This window comes from Chenopodium album, chromosome 20 (genome assembly GCF_948465745.1).
Source record: "Chenopodium album chromosome 20, dcCheAlbu1.1, whole genome shotgun sequence".
Lineage (NCBI taxonomy): Eukaryota > Viridiplantae > Streptophyta > Magnoliopsida > Caryophyllales > Amaranthaceae > Chenopodium > Chenopodium album.
The window spans coordinates 36,734,229-36,757,689 of NC_137853.1; the positions used below are offsets into that span (position 1 = coordinate 36,734,229).

The 23,461-nt window shown below is 43.6% G+C and overlaps 2 protein-coding genes across 3 annotated transcripts; both read right to left on the reverse strand.

The window, feature by feature from the left end:
- Nucleotides 1-17,751: 17,751 nt before the first annotated feature.
- On the reverse strand, nt 17,752-19,029 carry LOC145597140 (uncharacterized). The gene is made up of 2 exons (XM_081653305.1): nt 18,747-19,029; nt 17,752-18,416 (listed from the first exon to the last, which is right to left on the reverse strand). Exons 1-2 carry the CDS (start codon nt 19,027-19,029, stop codon nt 17,752-17,754), a joined length of 948 nt encoding a protein of 315 aa, XP_081509431.1.
- A 995-nt stretch (nt 19,030-20,024) lies between these two features.
- Nucleotides 20,025-22,895, reverse strand: LOC145598875 (F-box protein CPR1-like). 2 transcript variants are annotated; one of them, XM_081655275.1, is made up of 3 exons: nt 22,583-22,895; nt 21,475-21,934; nt 20,025-20,455 (listed from the first exon to the last, which is right to left on the reverse strand). In XM_081655275.1, the coding sequence occupies exons 1-2, from the start codon at nt 22,681-22,683 to the stop codon at nt 21,493-21,495; spliced, it is 543 nt and encodes a 180-aa protein (XP_081511401.1). In that variant the 5' UTR covers nt 22,684-22,895; the 3' UTR covers nt 20,025-20,455; nt 21,475-21,492. The 2 variants fall into 2 exon arrangements, with proteins under 2 accessions (XP_081511401.1, XP_081511400.1); XM_081655274.1 differs by having other exon boundaries at nt 21,475-22,893.
- Between the last annotated feature and the right edge of the window lie 566 nt (nt 22,896-23,461).

A 23,461-nucleotide genomic window follows, 5' to 3' on the forward strand; every position in this document is an offset into this window, starting at 1 on the left:
AAGTTGTAAACGGGTAAAACGATCGTTTAAGGGCATATTGGATGATTCCACCGACCCAATTTGACTCCCGGAGGATATTAGGGACCATGGTAACATCTCGACAATTTTTATTTCTGGGCGAAAAAAGATCAAAAAATTACAAAATTGAATGCTATAATCCACGTTTTTTGAGGAATTTGAGGTTTCGGGGACCAGCTGCGAAAAGCTTTGAAACCCTAAAGGATACATTTCGGGGTAATATAATGCCGTTTGAAACCATATATGATCATTATATGTTGTCATAATCGTCTGTGGTAGGCTTGAGTTTACGAAATCGGTGCAAGTTGCGAACGGGTAAAATGACGTTTCAGGACATATTGGATGGTTCCACCGACCCAATTGGACTTTCGGTGGGTAATAGGGACCTTGGTAAACATCTCGAAAATATTTATTTCCGAGCGAAAAAAGGTAAAAAAAAAAATTACAAAATCGAAGGCTATAATCCACGGTTTTTGAGAAAATTTTGAGGTTTCGAGGCCCGGTGGCGAAATGTGTTGACACCCTAGATGATATATCTCGGTGTCATATAATGCTGTTTGAAACCATATATAATCATTATATGTTACCATAAACGTACGTGATAGTATAGGCTTGAGTTTACAAAATCATTGCAAGTTATGAACGGGTAAAATGACCGTTTAAAGGCATATTGGACGGTTCCACTGACCCAATTTGACTCCCGGAGGATATAAGGGACCATGATAAACATATCGGCAATTTTTATTTCCGGGCTAAAAAAGGTCAAAAATTTACAAAATTGAAGGCTATAATCCACGCTTTTTGATGAAACTTTGAGGTTTCGGGGCCCGATGGCGTAAAGCCTTGAAACTCAAAGGGATACATCTAGGGGTCATATGATGTCGTTTGAAACCATATATGTTCATTATATGTTGTCATAAACGTCCGAGGTAGGCTTAAGTTTACGAAATCGGTGCAAGTTGTGAACGGGTAAAATGACTGTTTAAGGGCATATTGGATGCATGGTTCTGCTGACCCAATTTGACTCACTGAGGATGTTAGGGACCATGGTAAACATCTCTATAATTTTTATTTCTGGGCGAAAAAAGGTTAAAAAATTACAAAATTGAAGGTTATAATCCATGCTTTTTGAGGAATTTGAGGTTTCGGGGACCGGTTGCGGAAAGCTTTGAAACCCTAAGGGATACATTTCGGGGTCATATAATGCCGTTTGAAACCATAAATGATCATTATATGTTGTCATAAACGTCCGTGGTAAGCTTGAGTTTACGAAATCGGTGCAAGTTGCGAACGGGTAAAATGACTGTTTCAGGACATATTGGATGGTTCCACCGATCCAATTGGACTCCCAGAGGGTATTAGGGACCATGCTAAACATGTCGGCAATTTTTATTTTCGGGCGGAAAAAGGTCAAAAAATTACAAAATCAAAGGCTATAATCCACGCTTTTTGTTAAAATGAGGTTTTGGGGCCTAGTGGCGAAAGACCTTGAAACACAAAGAGATACATATCGGGGTCATATAATGCCGTTTGAAACCATATATGATCATTATATGTTGTCATAAACCTCCATGGTAGGCTTGAGTTTACGAAATCGGTGCATGTTGAGAATGGGTAATCCGTTTAAGGGCATATAGGATGGTTCCACCGACCCAATTTGACTCCCGAAGGATATTAGGGACCATGGTAAACATCTCGATAATTTTTATTTCCGGGCGAAAAAAGGTCAAAAAATTATAAAATTGAAGGCTATAATCCACGCTTTTTGAGGAATTTGAGGTTTCGGGGTCCGATTGCGAAAAGCTTTGAAACCATAAGGGATACATTTCGGGGTCATATAATGCCATTTGAAACCATATATGATCATTATATTTAGTCATAAACGTCCGTGGTAGGCTTGAGTTTACGAAACCAGTGCAAGTTGCGAACGGATAAAGTGACCATTTTAAAGATATTGGATGGTTCCACCGACCCAAATGGACTCCCAGAGAGTATTAAGGACCATGCTCAACATCTCGTCAGTTTTAATTTCTGGGCGGAAAAAGGTCAAATAATTATAAAATGGAAGGCTTATAATCCATGCTTTTTAATGAAAATTTGAGGTTTTGGAGCTCGGTGGCGAAAGGTCTTGAAAACAAAAGGGATACATTCGGGGTCATATAATGCCGTTTGAAACCATATATGATCATTATATGTTGTCATAAACGTCGATAGTAGGCTTGAGTTTACGAAATCGGTGCAAGTTGTGAACGGGTAAAATGACCATTTAAGGGCATATTGGATGGTTCCACCGACCCAATTTGACTCCCGGAGGATATTAGGGACCATGGTAAACATCTCGACAATTTTTATTTTCGGGCGGAAAAAGGTAAAAAAAAAATTACAAAATCAAATGCTTATAATCCACGCTTATTGAGGAAATTTCAGGGCCCGGTGGCGAAAGGCCTTGAAACCAAAAGGGATACATCTCGGGGTCATATAATGCCGTTTGAAACCATATATGATCATTATATGTTGTTATAAACGTCCATGGTAGGCTTGAGTTTACGAAATCGGTGCAAGTTGAGAACGGGTAATCCGTTTAAGGGCATATAAGATGGTTCCACCGACCCAATTTGACTCCCGAAGGATATTAGGGACCATGGTAAACATCTCGACAATTTTTATTTTCGGGCGAAAAAAGGTCAAAAAATTACAAAATTGAAGGCTATAATCCACGCTTTTTGAGGAATTTGAGGTTTGGGGGTCCGGTTGCAAAAAGCTTTGAAACCATAAGGGATACATTTCGGGCTCATATAATGCCATTTGAAACCATATATGATCATTAAATGTTGTCATAAACGTCCGTGGTAGGCTTGAGTTTACGAAATCGGTGCAAGTTTCGAATTGGTAAAATGACCTTTTTAGGACATATGAGATGGTTCCACCGACCCAATTGGACTCCTGGAAGGTATTAGGGACCTTGGTAAACATCTTGACAATTTTTATTTTCGGGCGAAAAAAGGTTAAAAAAATACAAAATCGAAGGCTATAATCCAAGCTTTTGACCCGTGCAATGCACGGGTTGTTGAAAATAAAATTGGGATAAAAACTATACACTAAATGTGTGTGTGTGTGTGTGTCAGTGTGTGTGTGTGTGTGTGTGTGTTTTTTTTTTTTCCTTGAGAGTGAGGGATTGTTCAAGTGGTTAGAGATTTCCTTCTGGTTCTAGAAGATCCTTAGGGTCTTGTGGCTCTCTAAAAACCAAAAAATTATATGTTTTTTTTTCTTCTATATATGTTAATTAAATAAGATATGAAAAGTTAAGAGGAATAATAGAAGTGAGTGTTGACCTATCCTAATTGTGGGTAATGTGAAAAAAAAAAAAAAAAAAAAAACATAACATCATTACTTTCATTATAGAGTTTGATAAATAGGATTGCACTTAAAAAAGGGTGGGTTGGGAGATCACAAGAGGATTTCACAAATGTTTTTGATGGTTGTTATTTTAAATACTAAGTATAGCTAGATTTGATAAGCTTCCTCATAATTATCTTCAAAGTCATCATCTTTTTCTTCATCGTGATCAAAATATTGTCGTAGTTTCCATGAAGTACTTTCTAAAATTAGATTTGTCCTACAAAACTTCCCAAAATAAATAGAATCTTCATAAAACCAAAGTCAATCTCCTACTTCAATCTTTTTAATACACTATTATATAAACATGTTTTAAAGATAAAATAAAGCAACTTATAATATGGAAGGTTTGAGATTTTGAACATTGTTTTGGGAGCCTCTTCAAGGTTAACAGTAAAGGCTCATAAGAACCAGAAACAAAACAAATCAGAAAAGGGGAAACAGACGACTAGTATCAGCAACATACAAATTTGACCTTGTATCTGTAGCATTCTAGGCGGGAAATTCCCTGTTTCTCACGGTGAGAAACGAAATTTGTTTCTCATGGGGGCATTTTTGTGAATAAATCAACGACTTTTTCAATGTTGTGGGTTCCACAGTTGAATAAAGTTGAAAAAGTTGTTGATTTATTCACAAAAATGCCCCCATGAGAAACGAATTTGTTTCTCACGGTGAGAAACTGGGGCTTCCTCGTTGTAGGCTGATCTGACGGTATGGCTTAGCTTAGTGAAAAACAGTATCAAACGCAACCAGCCATAACTCGATCTGATCTCAAGTGCAACAAACATTTTTAACGAACCATTTGCACGTAGATTGGACAGAACCAAGCATAGATCTTGAGATCAATAGACTATGTTATACATATCACAAAGCTTCACACTTCACACATACATTGAGGTCGTTGTAAATACTCTTTTCTGTAACAATAGCTATGTCTATTGTGCAAGTGAGCTGATTGAGTAACAAAATGCGCTACACTTTCAATTGCACAAGACGCGTATCATATCCATGAGCTATGTAACTCAATCCCCATCTATGTAATATCAAGAGGTCATTTCCATAAGTTATTGTCATAATTAAATAAGATTAAAGTTTAATTGAAAAGCTCATTTTCATTTTGCAACACACTTAAATATGACTAATTTTAGTATTTTTAACTAAGGCAACTTACTCAAATGATTATATACTAATTCGACCCTAATCAAATCATATCCAAGTGGGCTATTTGCCGCCTCTATCAGAAAGCAAAATATACATCCTACGAAACATGAGAGTATATAATTAATGCTCTATCATTGGAAACACATATCATCAATACCTATTGTTTAGGGTAAAAATACCCCAGGTACGTGGCCCAATCTCATAGTGACACGTGGCCCAATAAACAGGTGACACGTGGCCCTATGAGAATGTGACACGTGTCCACTGGTCATAGTGACACATGTCAGCCATCTCTAAATGCCCCAATGCTAAAATCAGAAAGAGAAAAGGGCCCTGATGACCTCAGGCCCAAATCCCGAGAAAACCTTGAAAGCCGTAAAACGGCGCCCCTTACGACACGTGGCGACTTCTGATTGCGCAGCCAATCATGTCACGAAATTCTAGGGTATAAACCCTAGAGGGGTACATGTTCTCACCCCTATAAATACCCCAATCATTTATGATGGGAGGGGGATTTTGTGACATAACATAAATACAGAGCATCAAAAAGCTCCAACTTCTCTCTACTTTCTCTCTCTAGCCTTTTCCGTTTCCGTTCACTAACTTGAGCGTCGGAGGCGAATATTCCGTACACCGGAATATTCGTTATTTTGCAGGTGTCCGAGTCTCATTGCCAGCAGAGCGTGACCAGTATCCGAGGGAATCACAAAAAACCCCGAAACATCTGGCGCCGTCTGTGGGGATACTCGTCCGTTATGGCAATAGACGGTCAGGCACCTAATTCTGGACCTCGTCCAGGCGAAGATGGATATGTAGAGGACATACATACTACCATACACTCAAGCAATCCTTTGACCGCCTCATTTGAAGAGGCCGAACAACCTTCCCCGGCTGCTTTAATGGCCGAGCTGACTAAGCTCCGCAAGGAGTTAGCGGCTGTCCAGCAAAAAGGGGGAGGAAGTATCTCTAAGAAAGCAAACAACAAGACCAATGCAACCGATGCTGGTAATACCCCATTCCGTCGTCCGCACGGAAGATCTCCCCGAGTCCCTCGGACCAATTTCTCTGACCTGCTGGCGAAAACACAGTCGGCTGGGGGGAAGGGCAGACAGCCAAAAAGAGTAGAGGCTGAACCGTCCCAGCGTTTTAAGGATGCAAGGGATTACATTCGGCACAAACAAAGGGAGAGGGCCGCATACTCTGACACGGCCTCTACCCCAACCATGCCGGAGGGAGTCTCCAACCAATCTTTCTCCCAATACACCAACACGGCTGCTTCTAGCAAGAGTCATACTATTACTCCCCGACCAGTTCAGCCGTTGCCATATCAGCCCCCTCAGGTACTCAATGGGTGGATGCAACCAACTCCCCAAGTTTTTGGGCAAAATGGGCCGTATGGTCAGATGTTCGGCCAGACTCCCTACCTGGCTGGAACGTCCGCTCAGCCTCAGCCCATTGACTGGCAGATGCGTTTGTTGAATTTGGGAGATAAGCCGCCTCCGTTTTCGCAAGACATATTAGCATCTCCTCAACCAGCAAAAGTCAAGAGTGTACTAGTGGGTGCCTATGATGGTACGGGCAACCCAGAAGAGCATGTTACCTCGTACAGGAATCTGATGTACTTGCAAAGTGTAGATGATGCTACATGGTGTAGATGCTTTCCGGCCACTCTCAAAGGGGTAGCTCAGGATTGGTTTAACAGCCTCCCAGCCGGGTGCATCAATTGCTTTACCACCCTCAGTTTGTTGTTTGTGGGAAACTTCTCATACAACATCCCACCAAGAAAGACAAGTCTCAACTTGGCTACAATTGTCCAAGAAAAGAATGAAGGACTACGTTCGTACGTCCAAAGGTTTAACCAAGAAAAAGCCCAAATTCATAATCTTCCGGACGAAATGGCTTACTCAGAATTTCTCCGGGGATTAAGGCATAATGGTTTTAAGTTTGATTTGGTAAGAAAAAAGATTCGGTCATACGCAGGTGTGTTGCGGGAAGCCGAAGCCTATATTGAGGCCGCGGATTTTTGTTCGCTCACCAAATCAGAACAGCCGGCCAAGGGGGCTGAGAAGAAACAATCTTCTCGGCAAGACTCGGCCGGTCGAAAGAAAGAAAGAAACAAAAGAAAAGAAATCTGGGTAGCTGATGACCAGCAACCCAAGTCAAAGAAAACCAAGACATACGAGCCTCAGTATGAGTTCAACAAGGATGGGTACTCTATTTTGATGGAGATAAAAGACAAGTTTGAGTTTGAGAAGCCTCAGCCTCTGAGAGGCTCAGCCCAGTACAGGAACAAAAACAAGTATTGTCATTACCACAAGGATGTGGGTCATGACACGAATGAGTGTATCAATTTGAAGAGACTGTTGGATAAGTTGGCCGACAAGGGTCTACTGAAACCCTATGTGACCAAATCCAAATTCACCTTCAAGCGGACAGACAACACGTCCGAGAAAAAGCAACAAAGCGAAAAGAAAAATGACAAGGAAGATGATGGGAATAGCACTGATTCAGGTTTTGTGGCCGTCATATCAGGAGGCTTTGCCTCAGGCGGCCCTACCATGAAAGGAATCAAGCAGGACGCTCGAAACCTGTCAAAAGTGATGCAAATGGACGTTGTTAAAGCCGAGCCATTTCCTGAAGTGATCATAAGTGAAGCTGACCGTGGTGAGGTCAGAGCTTTGCACAATGATCCCATGGTCTTTGTAATGAAAATAGCAAATTTGAAGGTGGGACGGGTATTGATTGATACGGGCAGTTCGGCCGATATCATAAGTCTCTCTGCCTTGAGGAATTTAAGCTTCCCAGAAGATGCTCTCCAAGATATAACTCATCCTTTAGTAGGATTTGGGGGGAATATCATTCATCCAGTCGGACGGATTGACCTTCCCATCCGTTTCGGGCAGAAGGGGGAAGGAAGAGACATGGTCGTCCGTTTCCTTGTGGTAAAAGAGTTGACTGGGTACAACGTAATCCTTGGCCGCCCTACTCTCAATGCAGCCAAGGCGGTCATAGTGCCTCACTTGATGTTGCTCAAGTTTGAAAGGTCAGACGGAAAAATCGGAACAATTCAAGGAAGTCAGAAAATGGCCAAGGAATGTAATCAGCTGGCCGTGAAGCCAACAGCACGCGGCCCAAAGTTGTCCGAGGTAAAGGAGGAAGGAGCCTCACTCCCAGCATACCAGGTCGGCCAGAAGCGTAAGGCGACCAGGACAGAGGAAGCCTAGCAACTAATGACTGTCGGCCGGCCAGATGAGTTGAGGCCCCAGCCGGCCGGCAGCCACCAGGATATAGTGCTTGACTCCAACCACCCAGAACGGACAGTTAGTGTCGGCACTATAGCCTTGGAATTGCTTGGGGATGAGTTAGTGCGGCTGTTAAGAGAATTCAAAGATGTGTTTGCATTTGAAGTTGGTGAAATGCCAGGAATAAGCCCTGACCTGGCCGTGCACAAGTTGGCCGTGAATCCTTTGATAAAGCCTATCCGCCAGAAGAAGAGAAATCACGGAGAAGAAAGGAATCAGGCGGCCGCAGCAGAGGTAAAAAAGCTGCTGGACGCCGGTTTCATTCGGCAATGCTCTTACCCAGATTGGGTGGCCAATGTAGTTCTTGTGAAAAAGCCGAATGGGACTTGGAGGATGTGCGTGGATTACACGGACTTGAACAAGGCGTGTCCTAAGGATAGTTTCCCCTTGCCTAAGATCGACCGCTTGGTTGACTCTACAGCCGGACACGCCCTCATGAGCTTCATGGACGCATACTCCGGATTCCATCAAATTCCTTTGTGGGAAGAAGATCAAGAGAAAACAGCGTTTGTGACCGAGCAGGGGTTGTACTGTTACAAGGTTATGCCATTCGGCCTCAAGAATGCCCCTGCTACATTTCAGAGGCTGGTTAATACAGTCTTCAGAGACCAGATCGGCCGTAACATGGAGGCGTACATTGATGACATGATTGTCAAGTCAAAAGAGCCGGCCGACCATCTCAAGGATCTACGAGAAACGTTCGCCGAACTCAGGCGGCATAAGATGATGTTAAATCCAAAGAAGTGTGTATTTGGTGTTGAGTCCGGCAAGTTTCTCGGATTTTTGATTGATCAACGTGGAATCGAGGCCAACCCTGAAAAAATTCAAGCCGTCCTTGACATGAAGTCTCCAAGAACAGTCAAGGAAGTGCAAAGACTGACCGGTTGTTTAGCAGCCCTTGGAAGATTTTTGTCAAGGTCAGGGGATAAGTGCCGTTACTTTTTTCAAACCATAAAGAAGAAAGCCATGTTCGAGTGGACAGAGGAGGCCGAGGAAGCATTTGTACAGTTGAAAAATCACTTGCATACATTGCCTCGCCTCGTCAGTCCGTTCAAGAATGAGAAACTATACATCTACCTTGCCATCTCTGAACACTCTCTAAGTGCCGTCCTTCTCGCTGAAAGAGACGGCCATCAGGTCCCAGTGTATTTTATCAGCCATGTACTTCACAATGCTGAGCTGAAGTACCCTCCAATTGAAAAATTTGGCCTGGCCTTGTACATGGCATCTAAGAAGCTGCGGCCATATTTTTTAACACATTCAATCGTGGTCTATACAGACCAACCCTTGAAGAAGCCGTTCTCAACTTTGGAGGCAAGCGGCCGCATGCTCAAGTGGGCCTTAGAGCTCAGAGGTTTTGACCTTGTATTTGAGCCAAGGAAGGCAATCAAGGGGCAAGCCTTTGCAGATTTTTTGGCTGAAATGACACGGCCTGATCTTCAGCCGGCCGGGGACCGAGTTTGGAAAGTGTTTGTGGATGGTAGTGCAACAGCGACCGGGTGTGGCGCTGGTATTATATGTGAATCTCCTGAGGGAGACAAGTATGAGTACGCGTTGAGGTTTCAGTTCCAAGCGTCAAACAATGAAGCTGAGTACGAAGCATTGTTGGCCGGCCTAAGGATGTGTAAAGCGGCCGGGGCAACCAAAATTGAAGTATGCTCGGACTCCCGGCTAATAGTCCATCAGGTCAATGGTGGCTTTGAGGCCAGGGAGCCGGCCATGATGAAGTACATGCAGCTAGTTAAAAATGAGGCCGAAGGCCTAGAGCTTTTCTCTCTCAAGCAAGTTCCCCGTTCAGAGAATCATCAAGCGGACGCCCTCTCCAAATTGGCTTCCTCGGCGTCATGTGATACTCCTAGATCAGTGTATTGGGAGGTAAAGGAAAAAAGGAGCATTGATGCCGAGCCCGTTCATATAATAGATAGAAGTTCAACCTGGATGGACGGAATCATTTCCTACTTAAGGGATGGAATACTTCCGGACGATCCGAAAGAAGGTTGGCTATTGAAGAGGAAGGCGGCCTGGTTTGAGATGAAGGACGGAGAGCTATTCAAAAGAGCCTTTGTGAAGCCTTACCTTAAATGTATAACTCCCGAAAGAGGGCATGATGTGTTGGATGACCTTCATCAGGGGCATTGTGGTTCGCATATTGGAGGCCGAGCCTTAGCTGAAAAGGCGACACAGTTGGGATATTACTGGCCGAGCCTAAAATCGGACGCCATGAAAATGGTGAAAAAATGTGACAAGTGCCAGAAATTTTCAACCCTTATTCATCGTCCAGCAAATAGCCTATCAGCCATCAGTAGTCCACTCCCCTTTGCCAAATGGGGCATGGACATTTTGGGACCGTATACTCCTGCATCCGGCCAGAGACGGTATGTATTGGTGGCAGTAGACTACTTCACCAAATGGGTTGAAGCTGAGGCCGTCCGGGGCATTAAATGGACGGATGTGTCAGCCTTCATTTGGAAAAGCATTATCACTCGGTATGGGGTGCCTCAGTCAATGGTGTTCGACAATGGACCCCAATTTGAGACGCGTCAACTCAAAGAATGGCTGGGCGACCAAGGCATTACCCATTGCTTTGCCTCGGTCGGCCGACCACAAGCCAATGGTCAAGTTGAGGCCTATAACAAGTTGATTGCAAATGGGATCAAGCGCAGGCTTGAAAAAGCAGGCGGCCTATGGGCAGACGAGCTGGTCAATGTACTATGGTCCATACGGACAACAGCAAAGAGTTCTACAGGGGAGACTCCATTCTTTTTGGTCTATGGAGCTGAGGCCGTACTCCCAATTGAAATGTATGAGCCCACTTTGCGGGTAATGCTTTATGATGAATCGGCCAATTGGGAGGCCATGAAGACCGCCCTAGATTTCCTTCCGGAAGCTAGGGGCAATGCGGCGCTTAGGCATGAAATTTATCGCCTAAGGATGACAAGGGCATATAACCGCCGAGTGTCTAAGCGGCCGCTCAAGATGGGGGATCTAGTGTTGAGAAAAATGGAAGCTGTTGGTCGTGCCAATGAGGACGGCAAGTTGACTCCAAACTGGGAGGGACCGTACAGAATCAGGGAAGAAGTCCGAGACGGCACATATCGCCTTGAGGCAATTGATGGCCGTCAGATCCCACGGACATGGAACACTGATAACTTGAAAAAGTATCATGTTTGAGCTTGGTTTCTTTAAGTACTTAGCCAAAAAGCTGTTTATACAGCTAGGTCTACTGACCGAGCCTTGTAATTAAAGTCGTACGGCCACAACAATGTACTTTTGACAAAAATTAATGAAAGTCAGGCATTGTTGAATTGTTTGTTGTTTTTATGTTTAAAGGCCGAGTTAATAAGGAAGCAAGGTTGCTTCCAATAAAGTAACGCGGCCTACCATTCTTTTTGAATGGCCGAGTTAACAAGGAAGCAAAGTTGCTTCCAATGTAGTAACACGGCCTATCATTCTTTTTGAATGGCCGAATCAAAAAGGAAGCAAGGTTGCTCCCAATATAGCAACTCGGCCACACACAAAAAAAAAAAAAAAAAAAAAAGAAGCTGATTTAATTCAGAGATCAATGCGTCCGCCCAAATCTAGGCGGACGATTGAGGCAAGGTATCCCGAACTTGTGTAGAGAACAAGTGTCCTTTATAAATAGGGCAAGGGCATACCTAGGCATTTAGCCCGGCCAATCAAGGAATCTCTGAGTTGAGATAATACTCAGGATTTCTAGGGTACGTCCGAGCGATAGATTCAACGGACCACTCGTACAATGATAGCCGAACGGCCGATTAAATTAATTCGGTGCTTCACCTAGCCCAAGGGCAATCATTACTATGATTTGATTAACCTGCTAGCCGTCATGCCCTTTTAAGGCATAAAAACTACCAAGTTAATCAAACCACTTAGAAAATGGACTAGGCGAACACCGAATAAAGGGGCATACCCCTAGAAGCGTACGAAAAGGCATAATACTGAGACGTACGGAAAACTTGCAAAAAGCATAAAATTTGCAAAAAATTGCCAAGTATGAAACAGAAGTAAGAGCCGCCATAAGGCGGACAAAGCTTTCATTAATAAGACCGCACAAAGGCGGCCGAAATGCTTACATAACCGCTTGTACAGGCGGCCTCAAAAAAAAAAAAAAAAAAAAAAAAAAAAAAAAAAAAAAGTACAAAATAAACTAAGTACACAGTAAGCTGAAAAAGAAAAGGAAAGCTGAGCAGACGGCTGCTGGAGGACCTGAGCTCTACTTAGCCGTGTTATCTGTGGCAGGCTCCTCCGCTATCTTGGCGTCCTTGGCCGGGGCAGCCTTCTTGTCCGCCTCCTCCTCCTCCTCATCCCCGTCCTCTCCGGACTCGGGGGAAGTAACTACTAGTTCTGGAGGAGGCATGCCGGCCTTCCTTGCCTCTTCTTTAAGGCAGACGTACTGAAGCCGCTTTTTGAAGCGTTCCTCGTAGTAGGCGGCTTCACCTTCGTCCACCATCAAGTTGAAGGCATCATAGAAGTATGCCTTAAGCCTGTCTTCTGCATTTTGCTCGATGCGGATGACTTCTTCAACGCTGATCGGCCGAGGAGTTTTAAGTTGCTCCTCATAGTCCGCAAGGGACTTCTTTAGGGTTTCCACCTCGGCCTTCAACGCGTCCGCTTCATCTAGCGCAGACTTAAGGTTGGCTTGTGCCATCTTCAGTTCGCTCTTCAGGGCCTCGGACGCCTCGAAGCCCAACCGCCATTTTTCCTTTTCCAGGACGGCCTCGTCCCTCTCAACCCTCATGGCCTCCCTGGCCAAGGACTCCTGTTCGAGTGCCTGGCCCAGTTTGACCAGGTCCTCTGTTTGCCGCGCCGCTTTGTCGGACAGCGCGGTTATTTGGGTCTCAAAGTGTACCCTTTGGACGGCGGCCGTCCCAGTTACAGCGTCCTCAGCTTTCCTGATTTCAATCCAAGCGTTCTTCAACCGTTCATTCTCCTTGTCCTTCCAATCTAGGAAGGCGTTCAAACGGAGGAAGAGCTGCGGACAGAAGGAAGAAACTCAGTCAAAAATATAAAAAGTTGGCTAAGTGTTGGAGAGCAAAAACATAAGGAGATAGAAGTCTACCTCGGCACTGCAGTTCAGCATGGGGCCGAGGAAGCCTTCGTTGATCCCCCGCAGCTTATCACGCTGCGCTTGTGGGACCGCGCGAACCATGGCCTCGCGCATGGCCTTCCTGTCCGCGCCAGTCAGTGACTGGCCGGGTACCCTCAACTGCATCTCCTCTGATATATCTGCGGACGACCGTGTAAGAGAAGTTAGCTGAATTTTACAACAGACTTATAAAAAGTGAGGAAAAAGATGGCTAACCAGTGGAGAAGGTTGGAGGAGAACGGTTGGTGGGAGGAGGCGGTAAAGGAGCTTCCTCCTCTTCCGGACGGCTCCCTTCAGCGTCGCTGGACGGTGGGTTGACCAGCACCGTCCCGATCCAGCGACCGGTCATTTGTTCTGGGGTTAACCTATCCCCACCGTCCGAAGGGACGGACTCCTCACGGACCTGACCAGCAACAGGTTCCGTGGGCTTGGAGGCCCCGCTTTGTGTCAGCCGGGGTTGTTCTCCTTTAGACTGCGTTGTAGCAGTCTGCGACTTTGCCATGGCCGCTGCTTGAGAAGACGTCTTGGAAGCAACCGTCTTTCTCCTCTTGGATGCGTTCGCATCAGGAGTGGACGTGGCCGGCTGCTTCCGCCTGGCCTTCGGGGTGGAAGAGGAGGTCTGCAAAAACACCAAGTCAGAACAATTTGATGGCGTCCGTGCGATTTGGGAAAGGAGCTCCCTGTCAGCATGCATGAACGGACATAGAGCGTCCGTGCAAACTCAGGAAGTAGGCTCCTTCCAATATAGCAGAGCGGACGCATTAAGAAATGAGAAATTCAAAAAATAAGCTAAGTGTTTACCTCTTTGAGTTGCTCGTACATCTTGAAGCGAGCCTTGTATCTGGCCAAGTCCACCTCGGACATCTCAACCTCCGCTTTTTGGGCCGAGTCAAGCATAGCGTACGCCTCCGCTGCAAAAACAGAAGGCAAAAGTGTTAGAATATTTTTCTGAAGAATTCTATGTGCGTACAGAAAAGTTTATATATCTAGGTGCCCACCTTGGGGCATGTTCTGGTACAGGCCGTACGCAGACATGAAGATAGGGTCCCTAAGCCAATTGGCAAGTGGAACCCAATGGCTAGGGACCCGTTCAGTTTTGTTGCCCCGCCTGACTCGATTAACTTTGAAGTACTCGAGCTGGTGTTCGTGGCTTGGGTGGATGGGCGGCTTGTCAGGCTTGAGGTCTCCGCGTCCGAGTTGAATAGGCTCTGGACGGCACCTGTTCATGCGGAGGTTGAACTCCGCGTCCTGAGTTTTGATACGGTAGAAACGGTGCTTCCAGTCCCTCCACTTACTGACACGGTCGACCACGACCATGTAATCCCTGGTTGCACTCAAGATAAGCCAACCATCCACCTCCTTTTCCAGCCGAGTGAGTGAGTGCATCTCACAAAAGACCGCAAAGTCTGGTGTAAATTTCTTAGCGATGCACGTCACTAAGTACCCAAAGATGTTCAACCAACTGTTTGGCGTCAGTTGGAAGAGGCCGATGTCATACTCGTCCAGGACAGTCCGGACGAATGGGTGAAGAGGGAAGCGGAGCCCTACATCAAAGGCGGCCCGGTAAACGCAAAACGCTCGTTTGCGCGGCTTCTCCTCATCCCAGATAGCCACAGCAATGGCCTTCCTGGGGACTTGAATCTCGAATCCCTCCCCCAAATGGAGGGACTCCTTATACTTCTCAAAATCTTTCTTTAAAAACTTTAGGGCTGTCTCCCCAATTGTACAGGCGTACGGGTCCCTAAAGTTATCAATGTTGGCGACGGTCTCTTCGGCCGCCTCCTCGCCCTCGGCTGTCTCACCCACGGCCTCTTTTTCAACTTCCTCCTCTTCCACTTGGTGAGAAGGGGCACTCCCAAACTCTGAAGACAGCACTCTGTCCAAATCTGCTGCCTCGGCCGAGCTTCGGCCCCTTGAGCTTGGGACGCCCATCGAAGAAGGAACGTCCTCCTCGACCATTGGACGCTTGCCTTTATCCTTGGCAGCGTCCGCCCCATTTCCCGAAGGAGGGGCGTTGCGAATAGGCAGAGCGGACGGTTCACGGATTGAGATTCCTGTTAAGGGTCTGTCCGCCCCACCCAGTTGAGGCCGAGGTTGAGAAGAAGGGACGGACGAACCAGAAGCGTCCGCCCCCGGGTTGGAAGGGTTGTCCATACAGGCTACCAGTTCAGCCCCATCCATGACTGAATTGGCAAATTGAGGGAACCTAAGTTCCGGAGCGGGTGCGGACGAGGCGCCTTCAGCTCTAAGGCGTTCCTCGAAGGAAGAAGTGACCTCCACGGCCAAGTGATGAGAGCCAGTGGAGGCGGTCGTTGTTTGGGCGGTGGAGTCAGTCTCCACCATTGTACTTGGATCACTAGGGTCATAAGGGACCCTAGGATGAACCAGACTTCCGTCTGGGTTCCTGGCCGCGTTAAGCTCACGCGTACGCATGGTTCTCGCCATTGCCTGTTGGGACAGAGAAGAATAAGTGGGGGTGAGTATGTACGCATCAGACATAGACTCACTCCAGGGAGGAGACAACTCTTCTCCGTCCACTCTAGATTCCTCAGTCCCAGGCGAACGGCCGGCCTCATGAGAAGAGTCGGACGAAGCCGAGTATGGATCCAGAATTGAAGTAAAAGAAAAAGAAAACGAGTAAAAGAGAAGATGTAGACGGCCTACCTCTGTACGTTCTGAAAGTTCTGAAGGTGGTGGTGAAGTTCTTGAAGATTGACCGGAAAGCTCAAAAATGCCCGGAAAACTCAAACTCACGGCGGCGCTCTTGAAGATTAAGGGAAAAATAACTTTCTCTCACTAGAACGCTCTGACTTCTCTCTAGAATTCACAATTGGGTAAAGTGTGAAAATGAGAATTCACCTCCCATATTTATAGAGTGAATTCAGGAGGGCAAAATGGTAAAACCATCTTTCCCGCCTAAACACTCAAACGGTAATTTCTTGAGAAATCACTCGAAGAAAGGGCCAGGACGACGTTAGGGTTCTGTTAACTTGTGAAAGAGACCAGATGAACAATTAACACCTTCAGCACTTAGTCTCCAAAAATTGAGAAAATCTAAGAGGAAAAGCGTCCGCCCAGTTCTCAGACGTACAAAGCATGATTAGAAAGCCAGGAAGTACATCTGAAATCATGGAAGCCCAGATTACCCCAAAGAAGATATATGGCCGTTCTGGGTGGTTAGGAGATAAGCTCCTCCCAGAGTACCAGAACGTCCAGTCCCATTAAAGTGGCCGTTCTGGTCAGTTAGGAGATCAACTCCTCCCAGAGTACCAGGACGTCCAGTCCCATTAAAGTGGCCGTTCTGGGTGGTCAGGAGATAAGCTCCTCCCAGAGTACCAGAACGTCCAGTCCCATTAAAGTGGCCGTTCTGGTCAGTTAGGAGATCAACTCCTCCCAGAGTACCAGGACGTCCAGTCCCATTAAAGTGGCCGTTCTGGGTGGTCAGGAGATAAGCTCCTCCCAGAGTACCAGAACGTCCAGTCCCATTAAAGTGGCCGTTCTGGTCAGTTAGGAGATCAACTCCTCCCAGAGTACCAGGACGTCCAGTCCCATTAAAGTGGCCGTTCTGGTCAGTTAGGAGATCAACTCCTCCCAGAGTACCAGGACGTCCAGTCCCATTAAAGTGGCCGTTCTGGTCAGTTAGGAGATCAACTCCTCCCAGAGTACCAGAACGTCCGGTCCCACTAAAGTGGCCGTTCTGGTCAGTTAGGAGATCAACTCCTTCCAGAGTACCAGGACGTCCAGAGTGCAAGATCAGAGGAGGCGGCCAGTAAGTGTACGAGCCACCCCCTCTGAGGGGCAAATGTTTAGGGTAAAAATACCCCAGGTACGTGGCCCAATCTCATAGTGACACGTGGCCCAATAAACAGGTGACACGTGGCCCTATGAGAATGTGACACGTGTCCACTGGTCATAGTGACACATGTCAGCCATCTCTAAATGCCCCAATGCTAAAATCAGAAAGAGAAAAGGGCCCTGATGACCTCAGGCCCAAATCCCGAGAAAACCTTGAAAGCCGTAAAACGGCGCCCCTTACGACACGTGGCGACTTCTGATTGCGCAGCCAATCATGTCACGAAATTCTAGGGTATAAACCCTAGAGGGGTACATGTTCTCACCCCTATAAATACCCCAATCATTTATGATGGGAGGGGGATTTTGTGACATAACATAAATACAGAGCATCAAAAAGCTCCAACTTCTCTCTACTTTCTCTCTCTAGCCTTTTCCGTTTCCGTTCACTAACTTGAGCGTCGGAGGCGAATATTCCGTACACCGGAATATTCGTTATTTTGCAGGTGTCCGAGTCTCATTGCCAGCAGAGCGTGACCAGTATCCGAGGGAATCACAAAAAACCCCGAAACACCTATATACTAAAGTAATCCCCAACATTATCCCCTAATACACGTGTCATCCTCTAAGTTAAAATTTTCCTGCCCAAACTTTTTGTTTTTTTTTAAATTTTTTTTTTCTTTTACAAAGTTTGTTACAAGAGACAAATTCAAAAAAGAAAATTTTCCTACAATATATCTTATATTATTTTTTGTTATCTTCTAATATCTCTTTGTTACTTTCCTAGCGACGAATAACAGAATACTACTGTAAAACCGTGCAGGGCACGGGGTTTGAACTAGTATGGCATCATTAAGATGAACAAACCTAATTTTCAATTTATTTTGTAATAATAACGGTTCTTGAGTAATACAGTAGATAAAAACTAATTACTATAATTAAGACACCATACTTGAAACTTGCATATCATTCTTACTAGTCATTAGCTAGCTTAGCGTTTCCTTGTGCACTTGAGATCCTTTTGGTTCTTTGGTATTGTATCCTTCTTGATTCAGGGTTCGAAATTAAACTAGGCTCATATTCAACTGCAACAAAATATGATTCTTTGGCCCCATCCTTAATCTCTATCTTCTTCGACGTGCCATTTTCAAGATCATGAGCCCATAGATCATTGCTTCCAATCAAAAGTTCCCCATTCGGCATAAATCCAAGCACGTCCATTGAATCAGCAGCTACATCGCTTAAGTATGGAATCATGAACAAATTAGTCCATGATTCCGGCTCTCCGTACTCCTTCATTACCCATACCTCAAGAGTAGATGCGTTCACATGGTGTAACACGATTCCAAGTTGTTGTTCTCCTTCCAAGGTTGCTAGACCGAGCATTGTTTTCTCGTCTCCACCACCACCACCACCTCCTTGATTCGGCCCAGCCATCTGCTTAAACCTCTCTTCCTTGCTATCAAAGTAAATGATCTCTCTTTGAACCCATGGAACCTCATAATCGTAAAACCTCATCACCCAGTGAGGTACACCACAAACAACCTTCCCCGCTTCTCCATTAAATAGTTTATCGTCGAGTAGGCTGCCTGGAAGAGCACCATTGTGTAGCTCCCGTTCTTTACCCGTCTTGCAATCCACTATGTAAACATGTTCAGTTTCATAACATATACTGCTATAGGAATTCGTGGGTGAGCCGGGCGGGCTCTGATAGTCTATAGCTACCACAACGCTGTACTCTTGGCGATCAGCATCATAACAAAGTCCCCATAGAAACCGAGGGCTGAAATCCGCCTTCTTCCTCCACGTACATGCATGATACCGGTCGAACTGACGAAACGGTTAAGTTTCGCCACTATTTTACTAGAGGCCCTGGCGATTCCATCCCCAACGAGGCTCAAAGAACCAATAATTTCCCGAAAGAGACTTGTAATGTTTAGTTATAGGATTCCAAAAAATTAAGTTATTACTATTAGCTAACGCAACTAATCCATTACAAGAACCAATTATCTCAAGATTTTCATCATTATACCCCCATTTACGGGGATCTTCTAAAGGAGGTATGGATAATAATATTGTTGTGTCGTTGTTGATGAGATTAGAGCAATTAACATCGTAAATGTTAAATTTACCATACTGAATAACCTCATATAAGATGAAATGTTTACCAATGCGCTTAAAATACTCCTGCATAAAATCTGGATTAGAGAGTATGGAGTACCATTCCTTGCATACTAACTTGGAGCGAACCATGGAATTTAAGGGTAATTTATGAAATATTTCTGCTAATACATCATTAGGAAGATGTCTTGGCTTTCTTCCTTTTCTTCGCCCTCCTCTTCTTCTTGGCATGGCTGGCTTGCTTTGATTTTCTTTGGGGGTTGTTTTAATTTTTTTGAGATGCAATTTTATGTTATCGTTACCCCCTTTAGCTTGTATAAATAAACCAAACTTACCAAATACCAACGAGATCTATTTTGGGAAAAGATTTTATGTACGTAGTATCTATTATTTATTTCTATCTTTTATGTTTTCCAAGTTTGATGAGGATTGTAGATAGGAAACTAGATAGATTTTAGGAATATAATCAATTTACGATTTATTGAGGAAAATCATCAAGAGGGTTATTGTCTTATTTTGTAGAAACTTAATAAAACAATAAGGTTTGAAAATTTCCTCATAAACACTTGTCTCTTTTATTATTGTGTTTTTGCTATTTATTTTACATTGTGTTGAGGGTGAGTTCCCAAATCGTTTCATTGCATCGATTCGTTAGAACACCTCAAATCATCTTCGATGTCATCTATTTCTTCATCGTAATCAGAGTATCATCGTAGTTACCATGAAGGACTTCCTAAAATAAGACTTGTCCTACAAAACTTCCCAAAATAGATAGAAATTTTATACTACCAAAGTCGGTCTCCTACTTCAATCTTTGAGTAATACACTAGTATAAGCATGTTTTAGAGATCAAAATAACTTATTATATGTAAGTTTTGAGCTTTTGATAATTGTTTAAGGAGCCTCCTCAAGGTTTTCCGGAATAACAGTAAAGGCTCTAGGCAAAATAAGAAACCAGAAACAAAACAAATCAGTAAAGGGAAACAGACTAGTATCAGCAGCATAAAAATTTGACCTTCTATCAGTAGCATTGTAGGCTGATCTGACGTTATGGCTTAGTGAAAAACAGTTTCAAACACAACCAATTATTTGATCTCAAGTGCAACAAACATTATTAACGAACCCATCTGCACGTGCATTGGAAAGAACCAAGCATACGATAAAGCATCAAGATGTAAATGTATTTCAGTTCAGAATGTAGGTATATACTATACGGAGACACGGAGTAGTAAAAATTTAGAATATTACTCGTAAAGCCGCAAGTAATAATAATACTCATCACTTAAATTGCTGCAGAATACCAAAAGGAACAACAGTACCAGGATCTAGAGGAGTCTGCTCATAAAATGAATTACTTAGGCAAGATGAAAAGCAGTTTAAAACATCAATAATTTTACTATGATCATAGTACTAAAAGAGGATGTCTGATGCAGATTAAATTACCAAAATCCAATCTGCTGTTAATTGGCGGTGAAAAACTTCTGCTGAGTAGGCTTTGATCATCAAACAGATGGTCAGATTGCAACAATTTTTAGCTTCATCATAAGCTGTTAATCCCCTAAAACAATACATAACAAATTTTAAGCTATAGAGGAATAACAAAAGGGCAAACAGATACTTGAACCACCAATGAAAGGAAAGCAAGCACACAAGAAATATACAAGTTGTATCACAAAAAACAGCAATCTATCTTCATTAAGATTAAACAGAGGATCATCTTTGTCATGATTAAGCAATGCTAACTAGTAATGATAGAGTGAAAAAAAACGAGATCTCATTTACTAATAAAAAGAAAAGGAACAAGAACGTTAAAACAAAGTAGCTGTAGGTATTATAACATAACATCACAACTACCCTTCTCTGTTATTTTCAGCCTTTGCCATGGAAATACAAAAAGTAAGCAATTCAATCCTTTCACAGCATTGGACTCTCCAAGTTACATTTTTCATTACATAATGAAGACAAGAAGAGATATTGAGATAAATTATGTTATACACATCACAAAGATTCACACATACATGATACATTGAGGTCATTTCCATAAACAAAAGAAGTTAACAAAAGCTATGTCTATTGTGAAAAGCTGAGTAACAAAATGCAGTACGTTTTCAATTGCACAAGATGTATCATATCCATGAGCTATGTAACTCAATTCCCAACTATAAATATCAAGCCATAGATCTGTAATAATTTAAAGAAAGCTAGCACAGGCCAAGTAAGTGTTTAACCTTACATAAATTCTGCTTCAAATGTAGTGTCTGGAATTAGATACAAAAGCAACTCAAGTTTTTATAGAGTTATATGAATATTTTGCTAGTTATGAATATTTTGATAGTCATCCATATTAATCTTAAGACATAAGTGTACAAGCCTAACACAACAAAATGACGGAAAAGATGTTGATTACCCAATTGAATGATGGAAAATTGCTGTATATGCTACTCATGCTACCAACAAAATTGCAATATTAGCATAGAAGATGCAACAGGCCAACAGCATTGTAAATTCAAATTTATTAAGTAATTTACTTTCCAACATATTGAAGATAACAATTAAACAAGCAGTCTAATGCCATACCAATTTTTCCCCTGCTGCTCAGTCAAAACCACCGTACTCCATTATCATTGTTGAAAACTGATCATTCAATCCTTTGCACAGCAATAAACTCTCCACATAAGGATCCATAACATAGCGACAATCAGTGACCTCAAGATTCTTCATCTTATGGCTCTCCAAGTCATAAGATTTCACTACTCCATCCACCTCGAACAGAAACTTGTGGATACTCTCGATATATATCAAATTTTTTACAGCTTTGTGCTCCAGAAAAAACTTATAGGTGTCTGAATCTTTAGTGTGATAGCATTTACTCCACGACTCCATCCCACTCCCCCCACACTTCTTCATCACCCATATGCAAACACTCGCACGAGCAACATCCAAGACAGCAAATTGATCACCTAGAAGGAAAGGCCAAGTGAATTTATCCTTATCATCCCATCGATCACCAGGCAACTCAGTGTAGCTAAACGTCTCACTACCAAAATCAAACGAAACAATATGGGTATAATTCGTACGCAAAGGACGCTCATCAAGACTAAATGATATCCAATGCATAACCCCTCTAGCTAACACTTTATCTCCAAAATACCACATAATTGGAACCTCAACACCAACATTAACCCTCCAACATCCTGTGCCAAGCTCGTAAACTAGAATCGAAGCCGGCCCGTCAAGTTCCGACAACACGAAAGGAAAGAAAATCATCACAACCTTATAATCATTAATAACAGAATCAAACCCAATAACAGTATCAGCACGACCACCAGGACAATAGGGTATCTGGGGTAACAACATACGCTTCCTAATTGAAGGATTAAACAAGAACAAATCATATTTATCCCCAATTAATTGACCAAATAAAATCAACCCATCAACATAACCCTTATAATCAATATGATACTCAGATGATAAAAAAGTTGTTACCAGAATTTCTTCACGTTTTCTAAATTTACCCATTGTTCGAACCCTAATCTTCAATTCAAATTGATTCAAAACCCACATTGTATTCTGGGTTTCATAGGATAAAACGAAATGTTTGTTGGAATTGTTGTTGAAATGGGTGATATGCATAGAAATGAAACTAGGGTTATCGATTAAAGAACGCCAAAATTTGGAAACAGACCTTGATTTTAGCAGGGTTTTTGCCGGAAGTTTTGAGAAGATTTCCATCCATAATTCCGGCAGCAGTTTATCGGCTGGATTAATCACTCTTTCTTCTTCCATGGTTGATCATTCACTCGAATTATCGGAGATATTTGCTCAACTTTGTTATTTGAAGATTAGGGGAATTCAAAATTGGAATGAATGAATTTCCTGTTTTGAGTCGAAAATGAAATTAGCGGGACCTTAATTTTGACTCCAAACTACTTTGACTAGCTCAGCTAATGGCCAGCTCTACCTCGCCTTATCTTGGAGTGCCAGAGTATGGAGTAAAGATGGTTCTGGACCATGGATTGTCCCTCGTGTTTTGGGGTTAGTTAGGCCCGACCTATGGCTCACCCACGAGTTTCGTGTTGAGCTGAAGTTTTCAAAAGGTTGGCCCGCGCACAACCCAGGCACATGTGCCATTATTTCAGGACATGTGGGGTTTGCGTGCCTAAGCAAAAATGCATTGATTTTAGAATGCTTTGTCGTATCGTGCCTTATCGTGTTTCTCCCAAATAAAGACTTCCCAGGCTCGACCCACGACCCACACTCATAATATCGTGTTGTGCCGTGCTTTTTTCGTGTCCTTGTTGTGCCGTACTTTTTTCGTGTTGGGCCATGCCAAGCTTCAGGTCGGTCTGGAAGCTTGGCCTGGTTCAGTGCCATCTTTAGTATGGAGTACAAAATACGAGGTCATTTGGTTCGAATATTAGGGTATTCAACAAAGGATAAGGAAATTAACTGACTTTATTCTTGTACAACTATTATTTTACTCTCTCCAAACCCCCAAAGTTTTTCAATTTTATTCCCTACCCCCTTTAGGTATTTCTGCTTCCATTCCTTAGTCGCCACCACC

What these genes read in the sequence shown, in the direction of transcription:
- LOC145597140 (XM_081653305.1), bottom strand. Translation starts at nt 19,029, where the DNA reads ATGGTTCGCTCCAAGTTAGTATGCAAGGAATGGTACTCCATACTCTCT. An exon ending in ATTAGTTGCGTTAGCTAATA is followed by an intron (nt 18,417 to 18,746) that starts GTAATAACTTAA and finishes ATGTTTACATAG; the next exon opens with TGGATTGCAAGACGGGTAAA.
- LOC145598875 (XM_081655274.1), bottom strand. Translation starts at nt 22,683, where the DNA reads ATGGAAGAAGAAAGAGTGATTAATCCAGCCGATAAACTGCTGCCGGAA.